At 36.1% G+C, this 26357-nt stretch overlaps 1 protein-coding gene and 1 long non-coding RNA gene across 5 annotated transcripts in view; one reads left to right on the top strand and one right to left on the bottom strand.

The window, feature by feature from the left end:
• LOC150060726 (uncharacterized) overlaps positions 1–26357 on the top strand; it is a 173370-nt gene that overhangs the window by 69514 nt on the left and 77499 nt on the right. The gene's annotated exons all lie outside the window — the stretch shown is intronic.
• Efemp1 (EGF-like fibulin extracellular matrix protein 1) overlaps positions 8476–26357 on the bottom strand; it is a 62515-nt gene continuing 44633 nt past the window's right edge. For both annotated transcript variants that reach the window (XM_090336891.1, XM_090336890.1), the window contains exons 5-11: positions 23873–23995; positions 21793–21912; positions 19843–19962; positions 18524–18643; positions 14688–14811; positions 14407–14602; positions 8476–9713 (exon numbers count right to left, since the gene is read on the bottom strand). In XM_090336891.1, coding sequence (XP_090193017.1) covers positions 9552–9713; positions 14407–14602; positions 14688–14811; positions 18524–18643; positions 19843–19962; positions 21793–21912; positions 23873–23995 — 965 coding nt within the window. In that variant the 3' untranslated portion in view covers positions 8476–9551. The remainder of the gene's footprint in view (positions 9714–14406; positions 14603–14687; positions 14812–18523; positions 18644–19842; positions 19963–21792; positions 21913–23872; positions 23996–26357) is intronic.

The following is a 26357-nucleotide window of genomic DNA, read 5'->3' as shown; positions in this document are numbered from 1 at the left end:
CTTTCATTCCTTCTCTTTATTTACTCTCATCAGCATTTATTTTTATTTTCTTGATGTCAGCCATTCTGACCAGAATAAGATAGAATCTCTACGTTGTTTTGATTTTTATTTCCCAACTAAGTATATTGAACTTATCACCATTTTCACTTCTTTTGAAAATGGTTTCTTTCATCTGCCCATTTTTTAGCTAGTTTATTTGTTGGGCTATAGTTTAACACAGGATATGAATTCTTTGTTCAATTAATTGTTGGCAATTTTTTCTCTGTAGTATAGGTTGTTGCTTAATTCTGGTAAATTTTCTTTTATTGCATAAAAGCTTTTATGCAATCCCTTTGTCAATTCTTGCTTTTATTTTCTGAGTTACTGGCATCATTTACCTATACCCATACCTTAAAGTATTTTTTTCTGTGTTCTCCAGAATTTTAAGGTTTCATGTATTACATTAAAGTTTTTGATGACCTTTGAACTGATTTTTGTACAAGGTGAAAGATGGGAATTGAATTTCAGTCTTCTGCATGTTGGATATCCAATTTCCCCAGAACCATCTGTTAAAATCTGTCTTTAACATGCATGTCTCTGATTTTTTTTTGGCACTTTTTGTCAAGAACAAGATGGCTATCATTGTGTAGACTTATGTCTGGGTCTTCTATTCTATTCTATTGGTATAGATATCTGGTTTGTGACTGATTTTATTACATTAGCTCTATAGAGTAATTTGAAGTTAGCTATTACAGTACCTCTAGTATTGTTCTTCTTATGCAGAATTACTTAAGCTAGTCTGGTTTTTTTGCTATTACACATCAGTTTTAGGGCTTTTCTCTCTAATTCTGTGAAGAATGTCACTGGAATTTTGATGATTAGATTATGTTTACAGATCAGGAATATAGCTTTACTTTCAGGAATAGAGCTTTCTTATAATATTAATTCTAATAATAAATGATCATTGGAAGTATTTTTATCATCTACAATTTCTTTGGGGTTTGACAGTTTTTATTGTAGCAATATTTTACCTCTTGTTTAAGTTTATTCCTAGGTACTTTTGGGGGCTTTTGTGAACAAGATTATTTTTCTAATGTCTCAGTATGTAGAAAAATGTTTCTATATTTTAATAACAAATTTTTTGTATGTTGATTATGTATACTGCCACTTGGGTGAAAGTGTTTATTAGATCTGAGAGTTTTATGGTGCTGATTCTTGGATCTTTTAGGTATAAGATCTATAAACAATGATAATATTTTTCTCTTTCCTATTTGTATCTCTTTTGTTTCTTTTTCTTACCATATTGTTCTAGCTAAAATTGAAAGGCTATATTTATGAGTGGTGAGAGTGGATACCCTTGTGTTATTCCTTCCTTTAAAGCAACTGCTTTTTGTTCTCCAATCATTGTAATATTAGCTATAAGTTTTTCATACACATGTTTGTTACACTAAGTTAAGACATTCTTTGTGCTCTTATTACCAGGAATGTACCTCGGTTTTGGAGATTCTCTTTAAGAGAATCAATGTAAAATTATTAGTGCAAAATTAGGCATGAAATTTTATATAAAGTCACAATAAATATAGGTTGAAAAATATGGAAAAGATCACAAGGTTTGGGAAAATATCAGTTTTTTTCCTATGGTACTAGGGTTTGAATTCAGGGCTTGTTGACTTGCTAGGAAGAGTGCTACTACTTCAGCTGCATTCTGAACCTTTCTTTGTTTTAGTTGTCTTTTATATAGGCTCTTGTATTTTTGACTGGTGTTAGCACTATATGCCCTTATATAACTGAATATTGATTTTTATTATTTTTTTAATCTGGATGGCCTTGAAGTGTCTTTCTTCAAGAGCAGCTGGGAAGCTGGGATTACAGGTGTGTACCACGATTCCTAACCTTCCTATTCTTTATAATTTTTTTCTATAGATTTGGCTACCTACTCTGATTGCCCAATGATAATCATTTTATCTCATTAGCTATAGATAGAATAAAAAGATAATTGGATCTTTTTCCTCATATGGTTATAATTTAAAATTGATGATTCATAGAGATTTCTTTGGCTTCATAAACACTTATTACCATGCCATGAAAAGATTTTTTGCCAGTCCTGGGGCTTGAACTCAGGGACTGGGCACTGTCTTTGAGATTTGTCAAGACTAGTGCTTTACCACTTGAGCCACAGCACCAATTCTGGCTTTTTCTGTGTATGTGGTACCAAGGACTCGAACTCAGGGCTTCGTGCATGTGGGTAAGTACTTTACCACTAGGCCACACTTTTGGCCCCCAAAGTTTTAATGTTGTCAGATTTCAGCCTCTATCAAATCTGTATCATGTAAAGTCTATTTGAGTTTGGATCAGCCTACATTTTCCTATACAGAGACTAATTTTAATACTCTTTAAAGTGAAAGTACTTGTAAGACAATAATTCTTGGAGGAGAAGAAAATTTTATTAAAAGAGAAGAGGGATAAAGAGAGAAAAAGATGGGGGAATGAGTAGTGAAAGGCAGAGGAAGAGGTCTACACTATATGATAAGAAGGCATTAAGCCAGTGAGTAAAACAAACTTTAGTAATCAGTCACCAAGCATTGCATTCATCTCCTTTACTTTCTCTCAGCCATGTAGGTATAATGGGAGCTACAGCAGAAGTTTCTAGCTTGCTGTATTATATTTAGGCCCTGTCTCCTCTCTTCTTGAGGGCTCACTCAGATACAGGCAATTCTTTCAGTGTGGGCAAAGCTTACCAGAAGGATGGCAGTTGTTTGGTAATTATCTTCAGTCTACTTCTGAGTTGAGTTCCACAGGGTATTTCAGAGGATCTCAGAAAAAGTGAGCTCCTGTTTCTCACAGAAGTAGCTTTCTCATTAACTCATTTCTTAGGATTTCTCCTTTTCTTGACTCACTTTCCCTAGAGGTAGGGTGTGCTTCCTGAGATAACCTCTCAAACTACCCATTCATGCATGGAAGTCAGTTTTTGGGGCCATGCAAACCAAGACACCTGGTTTTAACTGTGTGCAAGTAATTTGTCACTTAAACATATATACGTTAAAACACACAAACCCTCACCCCCATGAAATACTCTTATGAAAGGAAATAAACAATTTGGAGATACATAAAGAACAAATTAAACACATCTATTTGTGGGGTAATCATCTGTTTAAAGATAATGCTGTTCTGTAGAAACTAATTTAGTTTCTACTGGAAGATAAAACGAACCAAATTGCTGCATTTGGGTCTTAAAATTCTCTTGCATTTATATTCCGACTCTGGCTTATTAAAGGGGCCTATGGCTCCATTAACATACACATGTGCTTACAATATAAACAGCTTAACTAGACATCTGCGTTGACTACATATAAGAGGCAGTTAACTTTTTGCCTTGTTTCTGTTCAGTGATCTTGATATTTTAGTCTGTTGGCCAGATGAAACAATTTTTTTTTGTTCCAGATGTGTCACATTTTTGGGTTTGTATTTTGCAGGTGCTCCCCCGCAGCTGGGAAGATGGAAACATGCCATGTTTTAGGGATGATGATTCAGGATAGAAATATAAGTGTGTTAAAAATAATTTGACATATTAATGAAAGTGTTTCCCTCATGGCCTTCTTATATATAACATATGAGCAAGCCAGCAGCTGGTCTATATTTTAAAGAAAGAGAAAGTTAGAAGCATAAATGGCTATTCAAAATATAAGCAACAGCTTGAAGTAATGGAAACAAGGTTTGACAATAAGCTTTTATTTGTGAAGCCTCCCTCAGAATAATAATTCCACTAGGCTATGTTTAGGTGGTCTTCTGATATTGAACAGTCTATCGTTTGGTGGTGGAGATGATTGCATTTATTAGATGTGAGGACCTTTTAGCTGATTTCTTGTCTCTTATATCCATGTATTAAAAAATCTTTTTAGCTTTGGATTTTTCTTTTTTTATTGTTGGGATAAAGTATAGAGGGGTTACAGTTACATTTGGCAAGTAAAAGGTACATTTCTTCTTGCACATTGATACCCCTTCTCATGTTTTTGTCCCTGTTTTCCTCCCCATGGCTTTTTCTTTTGAGCATGTTACAAAAAGATTTAATGACTCCAATGTTGACTAAGTTGTTAATTAAATGTGATGTTTTACTCCCTGCCTCTAATGAAAGAAGGCTAGATAAAAATATTTGTTGTATACATTTTCTTCTTGAGTTAAAAAAAAAGTGAGGAAGTATCTGACTTTGTTACCTGGCATATTGTATATATGTTTATTTGTTTATTTGAAATAGGAAAGGGAAGGGGGGAAACAAGATGTTTCGGAGGGGTGGGGGAGGAAAATGGGGACAAAAACATGAGAAGGGGTATCAATGTGTGAGAAGTAATTCACCTACTATCTGGCAAATATTAACTGTAACTCCTCTATACATTACAATAAAAAAAACTTGAGGAATATTACACAATGTCAATGAATGGAAGTAGTCTTTTTTTTTTCAAAATTACAAAGTCAGATACTGTAACAATATGATATTAACCAAAGGGCAACAAAAGAAAAATAACATAGTGCATTAAGAACAACAATCACATGAGATAAAGCTCTTGTTTACATAAACCCCATACCTAGCAGTTATTCTTATGACAGGAAGGTCTCTAAACACTTCATTCAGCACTAGACATCTCTCTCTCTCTCTCTTTCTCTCTCTCTCTCTCTCTCTCTCTCTCTCTCTCTCTCTTAAAAGTCTTCACACAGAGATTTTTAGTAATAGACTTTTAACTTTCTTTTTGAAAATTGCTGTCATGACAAATTTAGAAAAGTCTGTACGATTATTGGTTCTTGTATTTCATTGGTAGGGCTTAGGGATATTATGTATAAAATATTCTGTCTCTCTGTAGTTAAAGAGAAATAATGACCTTCAGCTCAAGTAATTCAATATCAGGTTTGTATCTATGTTGCTTTAATTCCACTCAAAGTGCCAGGGCTTACAGTCATGGGCCTTGAAGGCTAGCTCATGATGCGGAGTGGAAGTAGTTTGGAAAACGTTGCTTGATGGTGTTGAAATTTGGGATATGGCTGATGAAAACAAAGCTGTAACATAAAATCTCATGTAAATCTATGATGTGTACCTTATACACAGTAGTGTGGTTCAGTATCTTGTGACAATGCACAAATCTTCAAAGCAACAAGGCTTGACAAGAATCCTATTATTATTAAAAAGAAAATTTATAATAGGAGATATAATAGGAACATAATTTTTATATTCAGAGGGGACAGAAACTGTTTAGGGGACAAGGTCTGACAATTAAGGGATATTATCTTATTATTGGGAGCACTTAAGCAGCAAGAGTCCTTTCCTAACCACAGTCAGAAAACACTCCATCTAAATAGAAAGCATGGGAATCTGAGCTCAAATGACAGGTATTAGGATGGTGAATTGGTGGTAATAACTTGATCAGTTCTTTTTTTTTTTTTTTGCCAGTCCTGGGCTGGAGCTCAGGGCCTGAGCACTGTCCTTGGACTTTCTCAAGGCTAGAGCTCTACCACTTGAGCCTCAGCACCACTTCTGGCTTTTTTCTAGGTATGTGGTACCGAGGAATCGAATCCGGGTCTTCGTGCATGCTAGGCAAGCACTCAACCACTAGGCCAAACTCCGGTCCCTGGATCAGTTCTTGTTACCAAGCTTCTTTGAGGAAAGAAATAGCATTGCCCTAGAAGCATATTTGACATGTGTGAATCTTTGATTGGACTTTTTTTTCTCACTTGGTATAATGGGTAAAATAACTTTTATTTTAACATGACTAATCATATTTCAATCAGTATCAGAGGAGAAAGTAAGGAAAACATAATTTAATAAAATGAACAGTGAAAGAAATGTTTTCTTTTGTTGTAATTTTAAAAACTTACAGCAGATTTAGATTATTTCTTTTATCCTCATATTATGAACCTACATTGTGAAAATCTGTCTTTGAGTGGAAACTTAATTTTTTTTCTCCCTCCAGTGTTCAATGCTTCCAGGAGTTACTACATTTGAAGAGTACTCATTGTGTGAAAGATGTGTCAATAGAGCTCTTTCTTGTCTTGATGTGTAGGAATGAGGTGGGGCTTAATGCTATGAAAACACCATACTTAAATATGCTCATTTTATACCTAATGAGAACACGATACTGAGATTTGAAATGATTTGTTCAAAGTCTCTCAGCTGGTGAACATTAGAATGGAGACTGGATTTCCGGTTGTTTTATACTATATCACTGTTAAGGGGTGGGTATAATCACCATAGAAATGTCTCAATAAGATTTTTTCTAAGTCTTATCATTTCCTAACAAATGGGGCGATGTCGTTCTTTCTGACAGCAGCATAGAATTCCATTGTGTACAAATACCACATCTTGTTGATCCATCTGAGGGACATCTAGGTTGGTTCCATATCTTTGCTATGGAAAATAGTGCTGCAATGAACATTGTTGTGCTAAAATCATGTTAAGTGAAGTAAGCCAGACTCAAAGGAACTTAGGCTCAATGGTTTCCCTCATTTGTCATAATCAGTAGAAACCTTGGGCTCTCCTAGCAGCAATAGAGCAAAACCTTGATACATAAGGCCATATAGTATGACGCTAAATGAAAGGACCTCTAGGATATAGAAACAAAAGCCATAAAATGAGTGATTGTTGTCCTTAATGTACCATGTTATCTCTCATCTCTTTTGCTGTCCCTTGGTTATCTCATATTGTTACAGTATCCCACTTTGTTACCTGATATATTGGATATATTTGTATTTGGTTATTTGAAATTGGATAGGGAAGGGGGGGAAAACAAGATGAGGAGTGGAGGTGGGGGAGAGGGAAATGGGGATCAAGACATGTGAAAGGGTATCAATGTATGTGAATTAATGCACCTCCTATCTGGCAAATATCATGTAACCCTTCTATTAATTACAATAAAAATATGAAAAAAAGAAATGTCTCAATAAGTTATTACCAAGACAAAAGGATAATCATGGTGGGTGCCGGTGGCTCATGCCTGTAATCCTAGCTACTCAGAAGGATGAGATCTGAGGATTGTAGTTCAAAGCCAGCCAAGGCAAAAATTCTTCAAGATTCTTATCTCCAATTAATCACCAGAAAACTGGAAGTGGTGCTGTGGCTCAGGTGGTAGAGCGATATCCTTGAACTGAAGAGCTGAGGGACAGTGCTCAGGCCCAGAGTTCAAATGACTGACCAAAAAGGAAAAGGATAATAATGAGTAAGAATGAGTCATTCCTATACTTCCTAACTATGGAAACTGGTTGAGGTCAATGACTTGCAAGAGATAGAAGGATGGAGTCACTTGTAATTTGAGACAAAGTAGGGCTTTCTCTTACTGCTTGGATATGATTTTGGATAGTGTTTTTTAGTTTGAGTTCCAAAGTACACTAAGCTTTTAATTAAGCATGAACTTTTTATGGTTAGGGAGGATGATTGTACCTGTTAAAGTTCTCATGTGATAGTTCTCAAAGCTATAATGTTTTGTTCCTATGAATTAATTTTGTTTCTATGTGATATATTTTCTATTCAATGGGTAGAGTTAAGCAGTGAAGTTAGTGGATGGATAGTGTAAGAATCATTTTGACAACCATCATTTTGGGAGTCAATGGTTTTTGTAGGTTCATATATATTCAGTGTTTGGAGATGGGTTGGAAGGGCCAGATTTGTTGGTAAATATTCCAAAGATATCTGTTGCTTGTATAGTTCTCTAGAGAGTTGAGGAAAAATTTGGAAGAAATTATTAGGCTATTTATTTATTTTGCCCATCCTGGGGCTTGAACTCAGAGTCTGAGCACTGTCTTTGGGCTTTCTCAAGGCTAGAGCTCTACCACTTGAGCCACAGCACCACTTCCAAGTTTTTTCTATGTATGTGGTACCGAGGAATTGAACCTGGGTCTTTATGCATGCTAGGTAAGCATTCCACCACTAGGCCAAACTCCTGGCTGGCTGGCTATTTATGTTTTAATGTTACCATCTTCAACTCTGACTTGAGAGTGATGTCTAAATGTAGAAAAATCACTAGACTGATTAAACATGGAGTGGCTTAAATCAAGCATTAATTTATGTGGATGTAGATAAGCATATTCACAGGAGAGAGGAATACACTTAATAGTCCTGCTATACTGGGGGCTGGCATGTTCTGACCTGTTTTTTCTTCACTATTTCTGTGCTTCTGGAACCTAGAAAACCCCTTCCCCCCACTCAAGGACTTTGTGTTTTTTTTTTTAAAGCCTGTCTCTTGGTGATTTTTCCAATAATTCATGCCCATTTTGTCAACTCTTTGAGGAGCATTGTTTTAACAGTGAGGTTACTTGGTAGTAGAGGTTATTCATTTGTTTCTTGAAATTGGATGTGAGAAAAATAATTGACTGTAAATATTTTTAGTGGAATAACTTAAATAACTTTAATAGCCCTTCTGTGTCTTCATCTCTAGTATATATATGCTTTTCTCCCACTACATAAAAATGATATTGTCTGTTATTTGCTACATTAAAAAAAATCCTCCAAAGATTGAGTTATCTTCTAAATGAATATTTATTTTTATTTAAAAATATGACATATCAAAGTGAAAGTTACATTTTAAACAATTAAGAAGGCATAAACTTTATTCAAAGGCTTGGGAGGAAAGATGTTGGCTTAAGTTCATGGTTACCCTGAATGACGGGAAGAACCCTTCTCCATTTTCTTCTTCTGAGAGCATCCAATATAATTTGAGAAGTATTAGGATTTGACTCTTATTTAGAAATTAAAACTTCTCCAGTAAAATCCCTTTTCTTAATTTTAGTCTTCATCTGGGGGTAGAAATCCCCGAATTCAGCAATGTGTATTCGCTGAACTTGCTGCTTCAGGCTAACTCCAAAATTGTTTAGGTTCTTTTTTTTTGTACTTTTTTCTCATGTGTTATCCATGTGTAATATTTTTTAGGAGATATATGATTTGTTTTGGGAGTTTGGGGAAATTTTGCTTATTTTTTATTACTTGAAAGATTTTTGATAAAATTTAAAACATCCTAGAGAAACCAATATGTTGTACAATAATGATTTATTACTATGTAATAAGTCATTAAATTACCACTTTTAAACTGATCGTGCAATAAAGAAAAACACAAATATGGTAGACCCCCATTTTTCTAAAGAAATATATCTTTTATTAGCTTTTTCCATTTTCTTACAAAGTGGTTCAAAAACTCATTGTTTCCTTGCTTGATGTTCAATATTATAATGACTGCCTCCTCTGAGACATCAGTGGAGCTGTCTGTATAAGCTCTCCTAAGCATCAAAAGGCCATCACTGATTGGTATAATTTTTACAGGAAAGAATCCAAGTTTTACCTGATAACTTGTACTTAGATTTCTTGAAGAAGACCAGTTTAGTGGATTAATGTCTAATTTACAGACAGTCATAAAGATAAACTTTTTGAATCTTTACAGATTAAATGCCCACTTTATACCATGGTGTAGTTGTTTGAACTATAAGTGAGTGTACAGAATATAGATATAGATGTACTAGATATATCTATAAATAAAACAACGCTTTAAGGCAATGATATTTTTTGGCTGACTTAAATGCCTGTAGTGCATTCTTAAGAAAGGCTAAAATGCAAAGGGTCCTACTATTATTGTCAGTCTCAACACTGAGCTTGTGCGGAAGGTCCCTATGCTGTTGACTGTCAGCATCTCCAGATCCACGATGTACTCCCTGGGTCCCGACAGAGATTTCACGAGCACAAGCATGGCACTCACAGGGCTTGTTTGCTAAAAATGGAAGAGAGAAGAAGGGATGAGAGAATAATTCTTGGATTGGGGTTTCTATGATTTATTATTGTACCTCCTGTGAGAATTATAGTAGTAGTGGGATAAAACAGCTTCTACCTAGTCCTGTTTTGGTTCCAACGCTTTCTATCATTAACCTTTGTGTTCATTAGCTCAAGTTACAAGAACTTGGCCTCCTCCTCCTCCTCCTCCTCCTCCTCCTCCTCCTCCTCCTCCTCCTCCTCCTCCTCCTCCTCCTCCTCCTCCTCCTCCTTCTTCTTCTTCTTCTCCTTCTCCTTCTCCTTCTCCTTCTCCTTCCTCTCCCTCTCCCTCTCCCCCTCCCCCTCCCCCTCCCCCTCCTCCTCCTCCTCCTCTTCTTCTTCTCCTTCTCCTCCTCCTCCTCCTCCTCCTTCTTCTTCCTCTTCTTTTATTAATAACACTTCTCATTAACTACATGTTAGCATTTCACATTTTAAATTGCTTTTGATTTGTTTACATTTCTCTACCTTAGGTTGAATACTTTTATTTTTTTGCCAGTCCTGGGCTTAAGCTCAGGGCCTGAGCACTGTCCTTGGACTTTCTCAAGGCTAGAGCCCTACTCTTGAGCCTCAGCACCATTTTTGGCTTTTTTGTCTATGTATGTGGTTCCAAGGAATCGAACCCAGGTCTTGGTGCATGCTAGGCAAGTACGTTACCACTAGGCCAAACTCCCGGCCGGGTTGAATATTTTTTAGAGAGCCTTTTTAGAGACTAGAGCTCAGATGAGAATCTGATAGTCTTTGAATTGGTAAACAAAGTTGTCATTTTTTATTTTATCATTGCGTATGCTTACACCCTAGTGGAAAGTTAAATAGTTAATTCGATAGAGTATGGCAATGTTAGGAAATATGGAAATATACAAAAGTATAAGGATAAGGGTATAAAAATAGAGGGTGGGTGACACTTTTCTAATGCTTCAGATGCTTGAGGAACATAGAAATAGACTGAGGAAAAAAACAGGAAAAAGGTTATCTTTCTCTAATTTTCTAATATCAAGTGGGTTATTAGATGTTTTCTGATATATTAAAAAATGTGTGTGTATTCTCATCTTAGATTACTAATTTCTCCATTTCCATTCCTTCTCTACTACAATCCTGGCTATATGCTTTGGGCAGCCATCATCTTAACATGGAAATCCAAATAATGTTCTACTTGAAAGCCTTAAGATATTCTGTGAGCCTTTGTGTCATCTAAACCCTATTTACCTTTCCAGGTTCTTCTTAGGCTATTCTGTTTCAGTCACATGAGTTCTATAAAAGCTGGAATTCTTTATAGTCCTTTCATTTGCTATTCCCTAATTTATCCTGTAGCTCACGTTATCTCCTTCAGTGGCTCCAAAAGCACTGCTATCTTGATTAGATCCCCTTATTATACACTTGTTAACAATGATTCTAAGCACTTGTTCATCTTTACTATAAGCTTCAATAGGCCAGGAAATTACTTGATTTTATTCATTGCTGTGCATCCAGAATATTCCTTGATAGTTTCCTCTTCTAAGTAATAATTGTAGATAACTGTAATACTTTGAATACTTTGAAAATAATGTCAGGTGCTTGTAACTCACATCTGTAATCCTAGCTATTCAAGAGGCTAAGGATCAGATTGAAACTGGGGATCAGTTTGAAAGGTAGGAAAGTCCTTGAGATTCCTATCTCTGTATTAATCACCAAATCTCAAGGAGCTGTGGTTCAAGTGGTAGAGTGCTAGCCTTGAGCAAAAAGTCTCAGGGACAGTACCAGATCCTGCATTCAAACCCCAGGAATGGGACACACATTTTTGTAGGGCTGGGGACATTGCTTCAGTGGTAGAGTGCCTGGGTAGCAAGTGCCAAGCCTTCAGTTCATCCCTAGTAATTCCAAGTAAAGTATGTTTGAGTATCTGCTATGATCTTGGCACTATTTTACATGCCAAGAATAGAAAAGCAAACATATGGGTAGTCTGGTTAGCATTATGGTGACGCAGTTAAGTGAGTAATATGATATGAGAGGTGGTAATAAGGCTTTGAGTAAAACTAAGAAACCCATGTGCCGGGGAGATGAGACTCTACTTTCAATTTCATGTATGACTCCTTTAATAGTCTCCCTCTGGGAAAGATCTCAGCATCCTTCCAAAAGAAAGTTGAGGAGCATTCCATATCCCAAATGTCCATTCATGATGTCATCAGCTGTTATGATTACCAAAAAGCTTCTTTTCTGTTAAGTTTTTGATGTCTTCAGACCACAGATGAAACATACATTTGGCTCCTTTTTTATTCATTCATGTTAATTTTTGCTTCACAGCAATATTGAAACTTTGTGAAATCAGTGCATTTCATGTCTTTTAGTTTCTCATAGCTGCTAGTATGGACTTGAGAATATAGTAAATGCTTAACTAAGGTCTGCTAGTAGGTTTTAAATTTTTTTGTTTATCGTTTGTGTGTGTGTGTGTGTGTGTGTGTGTGTGTGTGTGTGTGTGTGTGTGTTGGTACTAGAGCTTGCACTCAGGGCCTTTTGCTCTCCTTGGATTATTATTATTATTATTATTATTATTATTTGCTCATGGCTAACCCTCTTCTTAAGCTATGCCTCTAGTTCTAGCTGCTGATTAGGTGGAGATAAGAGTCTGTTGGTTTTGTCTCTCTTGGATGACTTTGAACTGTGATCCTCAGATCTCAAGCTCTGGAGTAGCTAGGAGTATAGTAATGATTCACAGATACCTAGATTTAGTTAATTTTTGTGCATTAAATTTGCACTTTGTAAGTGGAATTTCAATGTAGAAATTTGATAAGAGCTTTTCAATTATCCAATAAGTAGACACAGAATTTTATTATTGCAAGTAGTTTTTAAACTTCAAATAACTTAAAAAGTTCTTAAATGCTGGAATTACTAACATTGACAATGCTTTATATAATTCATGGAAAAAATTTTACTTGAGAAAAACATGATGAGTGCTTATAATGGAAACAGCAAGCCAATAAATGCAGACATGAGTAAAAAGTAACCTTCAAAGTGCCATGCTGGCTGCAGAGCAACACTGTTGGGGTTCCAACAGTGCCATGCTTGGATTATTTAGTGATTCTGCTGTTCAATAATTCTGTAAGGAAATTTTATTTTCTTAAATTATGGCTAACAGTTCAAACTAGAAAGTTATTTTTAAAAGGTGATTTTTAAGATAAATCTATTTTTATTATCATGAACTTACCAATACTGTTTGGACTGGAATTATTTGGTTGAGCTATATAAATAATCTCATTTAGATGAGACTTCTTACAAATATCTAACGTACCTCAAGTTTAACACATCAAATCTTAGAGTAGTTTATCTTTCTCCGAACAGAAAATAAACAATAGATTTTACTTAGAGTTGAATTTTTTTCTTTAGAAGTTGGTCATAAGAAATTAATAATTTTTAATTTATTGGCAAAGAAATGGAGCCATGTTACTCTGGAGCTGCAAGGGAAGTTAATATATCAAAGAACAGGATAAATGTGTAAATATTAAGAATGTGTAAACTTTATCACAAGGATGAATGTCCCAATTTACTTTCATATTCTCAAAATGAAATATTGACTTGAGAATTTGATTAAAAATGAAGACTGCCCAAAGGAGTGTTGAGAAAATTGTAACTGGATGACTAATATCCTCAGCACAAAACAGTTTCAGTAACCCTGCCATCACGTTCATGTGAAGTGGTGAGTTATATTTAAAATGTGTCAGAATTTTAACCTAAAATGAACTTGCTGAGAGTTTTGCAGAGGAAACTAGAAGGCTGAGGCTTGTACAATTCTGGAGGAGTTGGGGAGGTAACAATAACAACTTCAAAGCCAGCCAGTGGGAACAAAGATAACCCAGGAGACATTGTAAGAAAGAAATGACAAAATTCAGAAAAAAGATTTCACATGGACAGTGGAAGGCAAGGGAAAGACCCGAGAGAGCCTATAATGTCTGTCTAAAGTTTGCACAGAGGGTACAACTGCTAACAGTATTCTGTGCAGGGCAATGGGTCACTTCTCAGAGACGGAAGGGGTCTAATATGAGTGCAAATCTAAACAGTCTTGCAAATGTAACACAAGAGATTCATGGTTTTTGAAAAGCTCTTGAGAAATGCAGTTAAATATTATTAAATATTATCAATTTGTAATACTTGGGGGTATGTGTTTGTGTGTATACGTGTGTGTGTGTGTGTGTGTGTGTGTGTGTACTGGCAGTCACACATCAACTCTATTAGAAGGTACAGCTTAGAATTTGAGTGTCTTTAGGGAAAATTATTTAGTTTGAGTCTCACTTTTCTCTGAAAGATGATCAATATTAATATCTACATGACAGTATTATAGGATTATTAAATGAGATGTTGTTTGCACATAAAGCTCTTTAAATACTAGCTTTCCTCCCACTGGGTATGTTGCATGACAACAAACTGCTGCTGCCTTTTTTTTTTTTTTTTTTTTTGCCAGTCCTGGGCTTGAGCTCAGGGCCTGAGGACTGTCCTTGGATTTTTTCTCAAGGCTAGAACTGTACCACTTGGGCCTCAGCACCATTTCTGGCTTTTTCTAAGTATGTGGTACCAAGGAATTGAACCCGGGTCTTCGTGCATGCTGGGCAAGCACTCTACCACTAGGCCAAACTTCCGGCCCCGACCTTTTTTTTTTTTTTTAATGACTCCTCCTTCAAGATACTTACTCGTAGGTAGAACTCTCCATTTTCATTTCCTGATTTAATCCGAAAAGTATTGATGGTGTTGGCATAGATGGTTGTGGCCTGTATCTGGAAGATATCTGATGGCACAGACCTATCAGATCGAATGCTCATGTATTTGTAGACAATGGACTGGGGCAGGTCTCGGCACATAGCATTTGAGACTGGGCAAACACATCGGCTGCAGAGACAAACAGGAAGTATTCATACGTTTGACTTGGGAGGACCAGAAACTTTCTACTTTCAAAAGTTCTGATGATTCTTACTTCTCTGATGTTAGAACATAGGGATCTGGACAAGGATTTCGTGGGTAACAACGGAAGCCACCATGATAGTTCCAGCACATTTCATCCTCTCGGCATTCATTGGTGGTCTCACATTCATTTATATCTGTAAAGATGAAGCATTAAAAGAAACAATGGATCTATGGAAGTGTGTAAGTGTCAGATTCTGGTTTGTGAGGAAGTATCTGGACAATTGCCAATTTGTTGTTAGACAAGATTGGGTGGGATCTGAATTCAATTCATGTTTTTTTTTCCTCCCTCTCTGGTTTATTCCCTGTGGTTACTGTTTCTGATTTCAGAACCTTTTGTCTTGTATGTAAGTTTAGCTGATTTGGGGAAGGAAATGGAAATCAGAAATGGTGGGACAAAAAGTGAACCAATACAACAGCAATACTCACTAGGCACTAAGTTGGAAATGAACTTTACAACTTGGTGTGGGGGGGGGAGGAAAGAAGGAAGGGGTAACACTTTGAAAAGAAATGAATCATTACCTTATGTAACTGTAATCCCTCTGTACATCATCTTTACAATAAAATAAAATTAAAAAAAATAAAAAGGGAAAAAAACCCTGATTATCCCCCTGTTGAATTCAAAGCCAAATGCTAAATACTGAGTCTGCTTACATAAAAGTGAAGCAAAAACAAACAAAATTCCCCAACAGTTCTTGCCACCAGGGAGATGCTAAAGCTGTGAAAATAGATGTGGCAGCAATTACTTATAAAGTAAAACTGAGTTCAAAAACAGAATGCACATATAAATTTGAAGAACTGGTTAATTTTGCCTGGAAAATTAGGAAACTCTAGTGAAGGAGTAGGCTTATCAACCATCCTTGAAGTGTAATGGCTAGATGTAATTTTCATGCCTAGGGTGGGGAAAGCTTTCCATGGTAGCAAAGCAGCAAGGGAAACCAAGAAAACGAATAGGTGAAAGAAAAAGGCTAGAAAATGTTTTAGTAAGCAGCAGCATGCAAGGATAGTTGATGCTCTGGGAGAGTCAGGTTCAGAGGAGGCACAGTGGAATAGGAGCTATAAAGTAGAGCATTTAGGGATCTGTGGTAGGAGGTAAACCAGGAAAAGGTAGTGCCTATGAAGTGGAGGGGGAATGCCCTGAAAAGGAGGACTATGGGAGGCCTGGGTGGACAAAGACTGATTTTAGATTTGGCTATTAGGAAATCCTAGATGACATTTGGAAAGACAGTCTTACTAGTAACTCATACTTCTTTTTTGTTTGCCAGTACTAGAACTTGAACTGAGGGCCTGGGTACAATTACTTATTTTATATAATTATTACCAGGCAGAAGAACTCAAGCTGCGCCTGAGCTTTTTCACTCACTCTTATCACTTAACCCATAGCTTTTCTTTCAGTTTTTTGGTATTTAATTAGATATAAGAGTTGCACAGACTTTCTTGCCTGGGCTGGCTTTCAACTGCTATCCTCAGATCTCTGCCTCTTGAGTAGATCTAGGATTACAAGTGTGAACCATTGCACTCAGCGTAAGTCATACTTTTATAACAACAGTAGAAATTAATATCTACTTCCCTACCTAAGCTTATCTTCTTTTCCATTTTATATTTTATCCAGTTAAAATTCATTAATTTTCTTACTCTACAAGTAATTTACTGAGTCCTTATTATAAGCCATGTATTGATAGGTCAGGCACTAGAATATGATCTTATAAGCAGTCTTCACATTTAAGGGCCTTTATTGCTTTCTGCTTGGCAGTATTAAAATCTGTGCATTAAAAAATTCCATTACATTACTAATTCTTTGTGGGCAAAGGCTGCTGTATCACCTCTTAATACTTTTGCCACCTATCATTAATGCATAGGAGTATTTAGCTTTGATGATGAATGTAAATTAATTAAGCTGCTCCTTATACACATTTTAGAGATGGGCAAGAAAGACAACATCTCCATTTGAAATAGAATGAAAACAAGTAAGTAGCCAGTTCAAATTCACATAACGATAGGCATCTTATCATTGCAAGTTACTATAAATAGGAAAAAACAATTTTGTCTTTGATGGAAAAATTTATTTTAGCTTCCAACGAGCAAAACTTATCTGTAATCCAGAGGAGAATGGAAAAGCTACACACGTTCCAAGTGTCAATTACAAGAAGTTTCTTCTTGGACTGAGTAGGACTAAAGACAGAAAATCTAGATTCCTCAGAAATCACAACTGACTCCTTCACCCCCCCCACACACATTTTTTTTTTTTGGTGGGTCATGGATCTTGAACTTGTCCCTGAGCTCTTCAGCTCAAGGCTACCGCTCTACCTTGAGCCAAGCCCCAATTCCCATTTTCTAGAGGTTAACTGGAGATAAGTGTCTCAGGTTCTTGGTTCTTTTGTGCCTGGGCTGGCTTTGAACCTTGATCCTCAGATCTCAGCCGCTTGAGTAGCTAGGATTACAGGCATGAGCCACCTCACCTGGCTTCTTCTTCTTCTTTTTTTTTTTTTAAAGAAGTGATATTTAGCTACAGGGAAAATTGAGACTGGTTTATAAACTTGTAGTCCAACAGCAGAATAAGGAAATAATGCTGAAATGTTATTACTAAATAGAGTAATTTATAGCCTAGTGTAATTGACAGCTTAATCATTCTGAAAAGCTTTTCAGAAACTAACAGTATTAAATATTAGATGAACATATGTCTGTATATATATTTTATCTTCTCTTTATCTTTCTTCTATTTCTTTCCCACTCTTCCCCTCTTCTTCCTTCCTTCCTTCCATACTTCCCTCCCTCCCTCTACTCTCCTCCCATATGCATATATAGTTCTCATTTTTTTGCCAGTCCTGGGCCTTGAACTCAGGGCCTGGGCTTCTCAAGGCTAGAGCTCTACCACTTGAGCCGAGGCACCATTTCTGGCTTTTTTCTATGTATGTGGTACCGAGGAATTGAACCCACGTCTTCGTGCATGCTAGGCAAGCACTCTACCACTACGCTAAACACCTGGCCTCCATAGTTCTCATTTTTGCAAACCTGTGGAAAATAGTTGTTTCATATCCGAGATAAAGTTTTTGGAATAAGGCCAGAATCAAAACCTTCAATTTTACTTTTAACACAATGGTACTTATAAACTTTGTTTGCAATTTCAGTGCATTTTCTGCCTTAAGATATAAATTATTTTATATATTCAGATCAAACACTAATTTGTTTCTCTCTTTGCTGAGTATTAAATTCATTTATGATCAGAAACACATAGACAGATGCTTTAAGAATTCCAAAGAAATTGGTTAAATATTTTACTAATATTTCTCTGAATTAGGGTTTCATATGTAAGGCCACTGGGGTGTAATGTTTTATTATAATTAACATTGATATAACACTTATATAAATATGTTTATTATACAAATAGTGACATTTTGTTCTTGATTTCTTCCTTGTTTTTAAAGAAAAGATTTTTACTGTTCTTCTATGAAATCTTTCCAATTGTGATTGGGCCCTCAAGAGATACCAGTATTATTCATTTATGAAATAGATTTCATAAAAATACTAATGGTTCAAAGTTTGCAGATTTTTTTTCATTGTTGGTTGTGGGAGTTAAACCTTAGGCCTGGGTGTTGTCCCTGAGCTCTTCAGCTCAAGGCTATTGCCCTACCCCTTGAGCAACAGTGCTATTTCCAAAGTTTGAAGATTATAAAGCATTTATACATGTTAGTTTTCTTTGTTCTCATACTTCTCTTTTTCCAAACAGAGAAAGTTGATGCTTAGAAAAGTTTGATGATTTGTTTGAGATTGCACAGAATCCTATTACTTCCCCTATGTTTTTCCTGGCTCAAATAGAACACTTCACATATATGAAAGCAATGAACTTACCCTGACATGTTCTGCTTCTCACCACTTGGTATCCCTGGGGACACATACATGAAAATTTTCCAGGTTCATTGACACATTGATATTGACACAGATAGCTTGATGTTCTGCATTCATCAATGTCTGTCATTAGACAAAAGCAAGGGCATTTTGAAAAACTTTTATGTTACTACTTTGGAAATAAATATATTAGACGAGCTAAAGAGAGTAGAAAGAGTACAGACTGGAAAACAGAATAAAAGGACTTTTATCAGGAGCTCAAGGGCCACATCAGCTTTTTTCCCTTTCTGCCTTCATAATATTGATAGCTTATTTCACATAAAATTCATGGAATTTTGGTCAACAGTACGGTCAGCCCTGGGGTTAATTATGCCAGCTGGACAGATTGAATTGGTTCATGGTGGACACTCTTCATTTTGGCTCTGCAGACCCACCTAGGAAGCAGATTTGTGTCTGCCTTATCAGTAACTGGGTGACTGCTGCTCAGTTCCTCTGGGCTTTGAATTTCAAGTCCACCACTGTGCCAGTTTCTAGAGGTGAAACCTTGGTAGTAGGATCCAGTCTTTAGGGGAAAATGCTTTGTATCCCTGAATGACTGTATTCCTATACTTTGAGGGGCAGAGCAAGTCATCTTTTTTTAATTTAATTTAATTTTTTTATCTTTTTAAATTTTATAGATGCTTTTTATTAAATGAAAAAGTTACATCAATTTTCTGTACTGTTCCTAGCATTCTTTTTTTCATGTATTTTTTATTGTAATTAATAGAAGGGTTACATGATATTTGCCGGATAGAAGACATCTTTTTTTTTTAATTTAATTTTTTAGAACAAGGAATCTTAAACTGCATTGCAGGCAGTTTAAGAAATGTGTTCAGGTCACACAGTGGCAGGAATAAAGCTAGGGGCCAATTTTCCTTATTTTTCTTGTAATGTTTTGACATGTCCTCGGTTCTTCTCAAACCAATGTATGCATGCTAACTACCTGACATTCTTGTTAAATCCAACATCTGACTTGGAAAGTCTGGGTTGAGGTCTCAAATTGTGAATCATGAGCTCCAAGGAGGTGCCCATGTGCCCATGTCACACCTGGAGATGCAAATCATTAGAGCTTCCTTTCTAATAATTATGCCCAATCTACCTCTAATACTTAAGTCTGTTTTTTTTTGGCTGTCTGTAACATATTAAAAAGTGAAGGTTAAACTTGAATTACACTAATTTGATTTTAGAGTAGAATTTCCCAGAATAAAAATGGCACACATTAGATAAAGCAAAAAGAGTGATAAATGTGACACTTATTGCACATCATCTGCAAAGCCTTTTACCTTCACAGTTGATCCTGTCACTGCTTAGCTCATATCCTTGGTTACACTGACAAATGAATGAACCAAGAACGTTGTAGCACTGCTGGGCACATTGGTTGCTGGCATCACATTCATTTATATCTGCAAGAAGTTTTTTTAAATATATATTATATCTTTGAACATATCACCCCTTTTTAATACCTATATCATCTGCTGATAAGTGAGTAATTCCCCAGCTGAATTCTTTGTCTTGCAGAAGCTTATTGGAGACCATCCATTCAGTTTCATATTTGTTGGAACAACTTTAAAGGTCTGTCATATCCTTCTTTTAGAAATACAAGAAGATTTTTCTCTAGGAATGACAGTTTGATGTTTGATAAATCTTCCCAAAAGAATTTAATGCTTCTAATAAATACACATTCCAGGATCTATTTTCTTTTGTTGTTTGGCTTCAAAATGCCGGGTCTATAAATAAGTGTTATATGAAACTCATAGTGATATAGTCTCTCAGCATGCTGTGGTGAAGATTTATCTATGCTATTTATTACTTCTTAAATGGTTTCTGTTAAATTCCATTACAATTATAACATATGCCTTTGGGACGCAGAGAGTTTTGCAATGCTCTAAGGCACTGAAAATATTGTGAAAAGGCATTTTTTCTTGCACTAGATTTTTTTTCCATGTCAAGCAAATCTTATAATTGTGTTCAGTGACACTGCATTCTGAAAGGGGAGAAGCATGTAAGAAATCAGATGTGCTTTCAGTGGAAAGTTTATGTACTTGAACTTCCAGCAACCCCTTTGGCACCTTCAGCATTTATAGAATACATTGTTGACTAACTGATGTATGCATATTCATCCTTTGTTCTGTAATCAAAAAAGAATTTTTTTGATATACCTACAGGGTAAAACTAAAACCTGGGTTCAAAAAGTTTTCCATTCACATCTTGATGTGTTTTGGGAAACAGATTAGCTATTTTTTTTTTCAGTCTTATGATTGCCTAATAGAATGATGGAACCAGTTCACTCAGAAACAGAAAACTAGAAATATCATGGCATAGAGTTTTCCTTTTTTTTTTTTTTTAGATTGTTGTGAGTTGAACTCAGGGATTCTTGCTCAGCAAGTGCTCTGCCACTTGAGCTTTTTTGTTTTAGATTTTGTGTGGAAATAGAGACTTAGTGCTACCGTTTCCTTTGCCTAAGCTTCTCTTGAACTACCAATCCTCCTGCCTCTGCCTCTAAAGAGCTAGTATTATAGCATGCCCACCATGCCTAGAAGGCCCCCTTCCTCTTTTTCTCCCTCTCATTTTCTTTTATTAGCATATAGTAATTGTACAAGGGAGTTTCCTGTGATAAGCCCATACATGCATATAATTTGATCAAATTTGCCTCTCTATTCTCATTAGTCTCCTATTCTCCCCTTTAATAGGTTTTATTTTATTTTCACACATTTACACATGCATGTAAAGTGCTTTTATCATACTCAATCCCTAGTATTTTTCTTCCTTCCTTCCTTTTTTCTTTGGTGCTGGTCCTGGGGCATAAACTCATGGCATGGGGATTTTCCCTGAGCTTCTTTTGCTCCAGGTTAGTGCTTTACTACTTGAGTCACAACTCTATTTCTGGCATTTATTTATTTATTTATTGCCAGTCCTGGGATTGAGCTCAGGGCCTGAGCACTATCCTTGAACTTTCTCAAGGCGAGAGCTCTACCACCCACTTGAGCCTCAGCACCACTTCTGGCTTTTTTCTACGTATGTGGTACCGAGGAATCGAACCCCGATCTTCATGCATGCTAGGCAAGCACTCTACCACTAGGCCAAACTCCCGGCCCCCATTTCTGGCTTTTTGGTAGTTTATTGTATATAAGTCTCAGGGACTTTCCTGCCCAGGTTGGCAGATCCCAGCATCCTACTGGTTCCCATCCCCCCATTCTTTTCTTACAGACAGAAATCATTCATAAAAGGCTTACCTACGCAAGTGTAGTTGTTTGCTGCCAACTGAAATCCAGGACTGCATTGGCAATAAAATGAGCCTGGTGTGTTCACACATCTTTGGTGGCAATATGGAGGCACTGTGCATTCATCTATATCTATGTGATCAAACACACAGAGAACCAGTAATTTACCGACTTACCAAGTTCTGGGCAGAGGAGATCTACAAAGCATTATCTAGTGAAGAGCTCATTAAAAAAATAATTCTTCCTCTCCACTTTCCTTCCATCTCTCTTCTTCCCTCTGCTCCTTGTTCTTCCATTCTTCTCTCCCTGTTAATACTAGGATGTATGTGTTCCAAATATGCTTTGGTCAGTATTGTGTAATTAAGATGATTGCAGACTCCTTTTAGTTGTAAAGAAACCAGACTGGATTGGATGACTCTCATTAAGACCATTTTACATACTTGAGAAGGTCAGTTTGGGGAGCCAGGGCTTAAAATGAGAAAAATAAGAAAAGAGCAACTGAAGAATGGAATTATATATATATATATATATATATATATATATGACTAAAACAATGGAGAAGTAGGTTGTGCTCGGCTGGTGACTGGGACTGTCATTTAAATGTTTGTTCTCTTGATGTTCTGTGAAATGTGATATGAAGGCTTGCCATATATATCTTTGGAAGTATTTGTGAGGGTCAAATGAAAGAACACTGTGGAAGGAAAGGATGCTAAACAAGTGACCTCAAGAATACCCTTTAGACATTTTGATGAAGTGTTCCAGTCTGTGTCCTTCTCTGATAAATATTTCCAGCCAAAAAATCCCAGCTAAGAACTTGACAATTAGGACAGTCTTTAAAGTATAATAATGTGTCATTAATTCATGCTTACATTATGACAACCCCGACATAGCATGGTCAATCTAAAACAACAATATGCATGTTATCCTGCCTTATAGTAAAACAAAACAAAGCAAAGATATGCTGGGTTGTGTTGGAATTTTTAAAAGACAAGTAATGTGATCATGTGGTCTCAGGATAAACTGAATTTGAATTTCTGTTCTGACAAATACTGGCTTGGGGTCTTAACTTCTCAAACTTCTACTTAACTATTCTGTAAGTGATAATGCAAGAGGATTGCATGATGTAGGTAGTTTCTGGAACAGATCAGGTAAAATGGATAAGATCTCTTATTTATAGATACATTATTTTTCTTTTCTTCTTTTGCTTCTCTCTCTTTCTTTCGTTCTTTTTGTGTGTCATGGGGTTTGAACTCAGAGCCTTGTTCTATTGCTTGGCTTTTTTTTGCTCATGGCTGGCACACTATCACTTGAGCCATGACTCTAGTTCATGCTAGTTTCTTCTGGCATGTAAATAAATGGATGGAGAACTGTAAGTTGCCCATGTGGTGGTGGGCATTCTTCTGGAGCTGGGGGAGTCAGCATTGGCACAAGCCAACCTGGCTTCTGCCTTCAGAGAGCTGGCACTCTTAGACCCTGAAGTCCAACATGTGCAGTTTGTACATATAGGTCCAGCCCAGGCTTGAGACGAAAAGAACTTTGCAACTCTGAAAGAAGCTTGCAGTATAATGACTATTGATTAGGTGATGATGCCAGCTAGTCAGTTGGCATGGGGCTCGATGCCATTCTAAGCACAGCCATATGTGAACTCCTGAGATTGGTATTAGTGCTATCCACAAGATCAATGTGCAAGGCAACAAGACAGACAGAATTTAAGAGAGTTAATCAAGTCCTTAAAATAATGCAGGGGTGGGACTGGGATTCTTCCTCACTGTTTACCTTAGACTCCATGCTTTGTCAGTGAATTAAGTCCGTGCTGCCAGTGTATTGATGCTGCACTCACTCAGACAAAATTATCTTTATTGCCTTTTCTATCCCATTTTCATATGCCAGATTTCTGTTTCAGTGTAATCTGTAGCTTCTGTATTTAGGATAAGCTCAACTTTAAAGGTTTCTTGGTAGTTGAAAAATATATTAGTACTTAAATAAAAGAGAAAGAGAACGAAATTTTAGCTATTTTGTATATATGAATATTTTGTTTTGATTGCCTGACGATGCTCAGGATAAGACATTACTTTCCAACGCTGGGACTTACCCACACACTGCTCGCCTCGTTTCTGATACCCTGTAGGGCACTGACATGTGAAGGAGCCTCGTAAGTTGATGCAAACTTGGTCGGTTCTACAGTTGTGTGTCCCAGCAGTGCACTCGTCGATGTCTGCCAAAGACACACAACACAGAATTTTAGTTTCTTGTGAACACATAGATTGTTCCCTCTGTTTTGATTATTTTTAAGTTTTGAAGTCTCAAACTGATGATCCTCCTGCCTTAGACTCCCAGAGCTGGTATTACACAGCATATACCACCACGTCCAATATGATTATATCTTCTGAAGCTGAATTTTTACTTTATTTTTAAAAACACTCTATTAGAGTGTTGGTATACTGGAGTATTGGTATACTGGAGATGTTTAAAATGATAAATTATTAAAAGTGCTCATAAAATGATTTGAGAGATGCCAGTTTGTGCATCAAGGACAATATTTTGCCATGCTTAGCTCAGTTCCTGTGGCTGTGTTTAAAAAATGAAACATTACGAATATGACTAATTACTTCTCTGAGATGGTTTTATGCTTTTATTATATAGAAATGTGTATAATTTGAGTATATGATATTGTTCTTATTTTAAAATTTAAACAATTTATAAACCTCCTTTTGCCACTATATATGTATATATAATATATATGTATATATAACATTGCACTTTGGACAATTTCTGTTATCAAATCTCTAAGAATCTACCCAATGACTGGGTGTAATCATTTTAATATTATATATTCCCTGTTGCTATTTTTGCAAATGGTAGAGTTACATGTATATATAAATATTTGATTGCAGATTTCAAAATGTAAAGGTTCAACTGGATCTCAAGCCTCTAGGAGAAATAAAATGGTGTAGATTTATTTATTTTTTGGGAAGTGTTTCACGATCTTAATTTTTTAAATTATCTTTAACTATACAAAGGAGTGCCACTTAACAAAGTAATTTATGGATATAATGCATCTTGTTCAATGTCATCCCATTCAACCTCTTGCCTCTCTTTGTCTCACACCTTCTCTAACATTTCTTACTTCTGTGATATATACAATGAATTCTTGACTACATTCTTTTCTTCCCAACTTCATTCATCTCCCCATGTCCCCACATAATATATTTACTTATAGATTTATAGGTACATTCTATCTACCACAAATGAGGAAACCTTTGTATATAGGAGACTGTCTTCATTTAGTATGGTGCTGTTTGAAATATATATTTCTTAAAAGCATTTTACTTCTGGGAGTAATTCACCAAATGTATCATAAAGGTCACAGCTCCAAGAGAAGTAAAACATATTCAGTCATAACATAAAAAGATAATTTAGAAGCTTGTTTCAGATAAAAATGTGATATGTGACATGAATTTGTGTGTATACTCATGTTTATAATCCACTTACAGAGAAATTCAGTTTTGCTTTAGCTATATTACCTTTGTATTCAAATCTTCTACATCATAAAGTTAAGTAGAACAAATAAAAAGTATCACACAATTTTAGTGTTCTCCAACAAGTGAAGACTAAACGTCATTGAAAATATTATAAAAACTATATTTGTAGCAAATTTTGCATGAAAACTAAGACAGGTTTAGAGGGTCTTCAATCATCGTTGTGTCAAGCTCAGGATGATGCTTTGGAAGAAAGAATGAGCCAAGAATCCATTAAAAGAGATAAAAAAGATCCATCAATTAGATCTCTCAATTCCTGCTTTTCCTTTCAAAAGCTAAGAGAGTTGGGTGCTGCTGGCTTATGCCTATAATCCTAGCTACTTAAGAAGCTGAGATTTAAGGATCATGGTTCAAATCTAACCTGGACAAGAAAGCTGTGAGACTCTTACCTGCAATAAATCTTGGAAAACTGAAGTAGAGGTATGGCTAAATGGTGTAGAGCACTAGCCTTGAATTCAAGCACTATGACTAACCAATGACAACAACAACAGCAACAAAAAAAGAAGCTCAGAGAATGGACTTTAGTATTGCATTTGTTATTCTTCTCTCTACTCCCATTTATTGAAGGGGAATTGTTACTAGTCAGTGTTTTAGTGTGGGAGGCTTAGGTAATAAATGTACAAGGAAGTTATCTTGAGATAGTAATTTTACTTAACTTAGTGTGGAATGGTAGGAGAGATTCCAGAGGGAGAAGAGTTGAAAACAACTTCTATTTATAAGGTAGTAAAGTACCTTCTTTGAACCTGATTCTAAAGTTTTGGCTAAGTCTTACGGTATATTTCTTGTTTTGTTTTGAAAACTATTAGTACTATCACTGTTACTTTCAAGTTAGTAATCACAATCTGTCCTTTCTATTGCAATGGTGCAATAATCTTGCTGTGAAATATCTGCCCCCTTTTATGTCTGTTGTTATCTTCTTATATGCACTTGATGAAAACCTTTCTACTGGGGTTTCTTCAGAGCTTTATAACTCACTAATGCAGAAATGACAGCAGAATTCCTATTGTTTTATGTCAAGAACATTTGCCAGTACTTGCA

Source organism: Megascapheus bottae, chromosome 7, assembly GCF_031878675.1.
Source record: "Megascapheus bottae isolate mThoBot1 chromosome 7, mThoBot2.hap1, whole genome shotgun sequence".
NCBI lineage: Eukaryota > Metazoa > Chordata > Mammalia > Rodentia > Geomyidae > Megascapheus > Megascapheus bottae.
The sequence above is the reverse complement of the archived record's forward strand: the minus strand, read 5'-3'. Positions and strand labels throughout refer to the sequence as shown.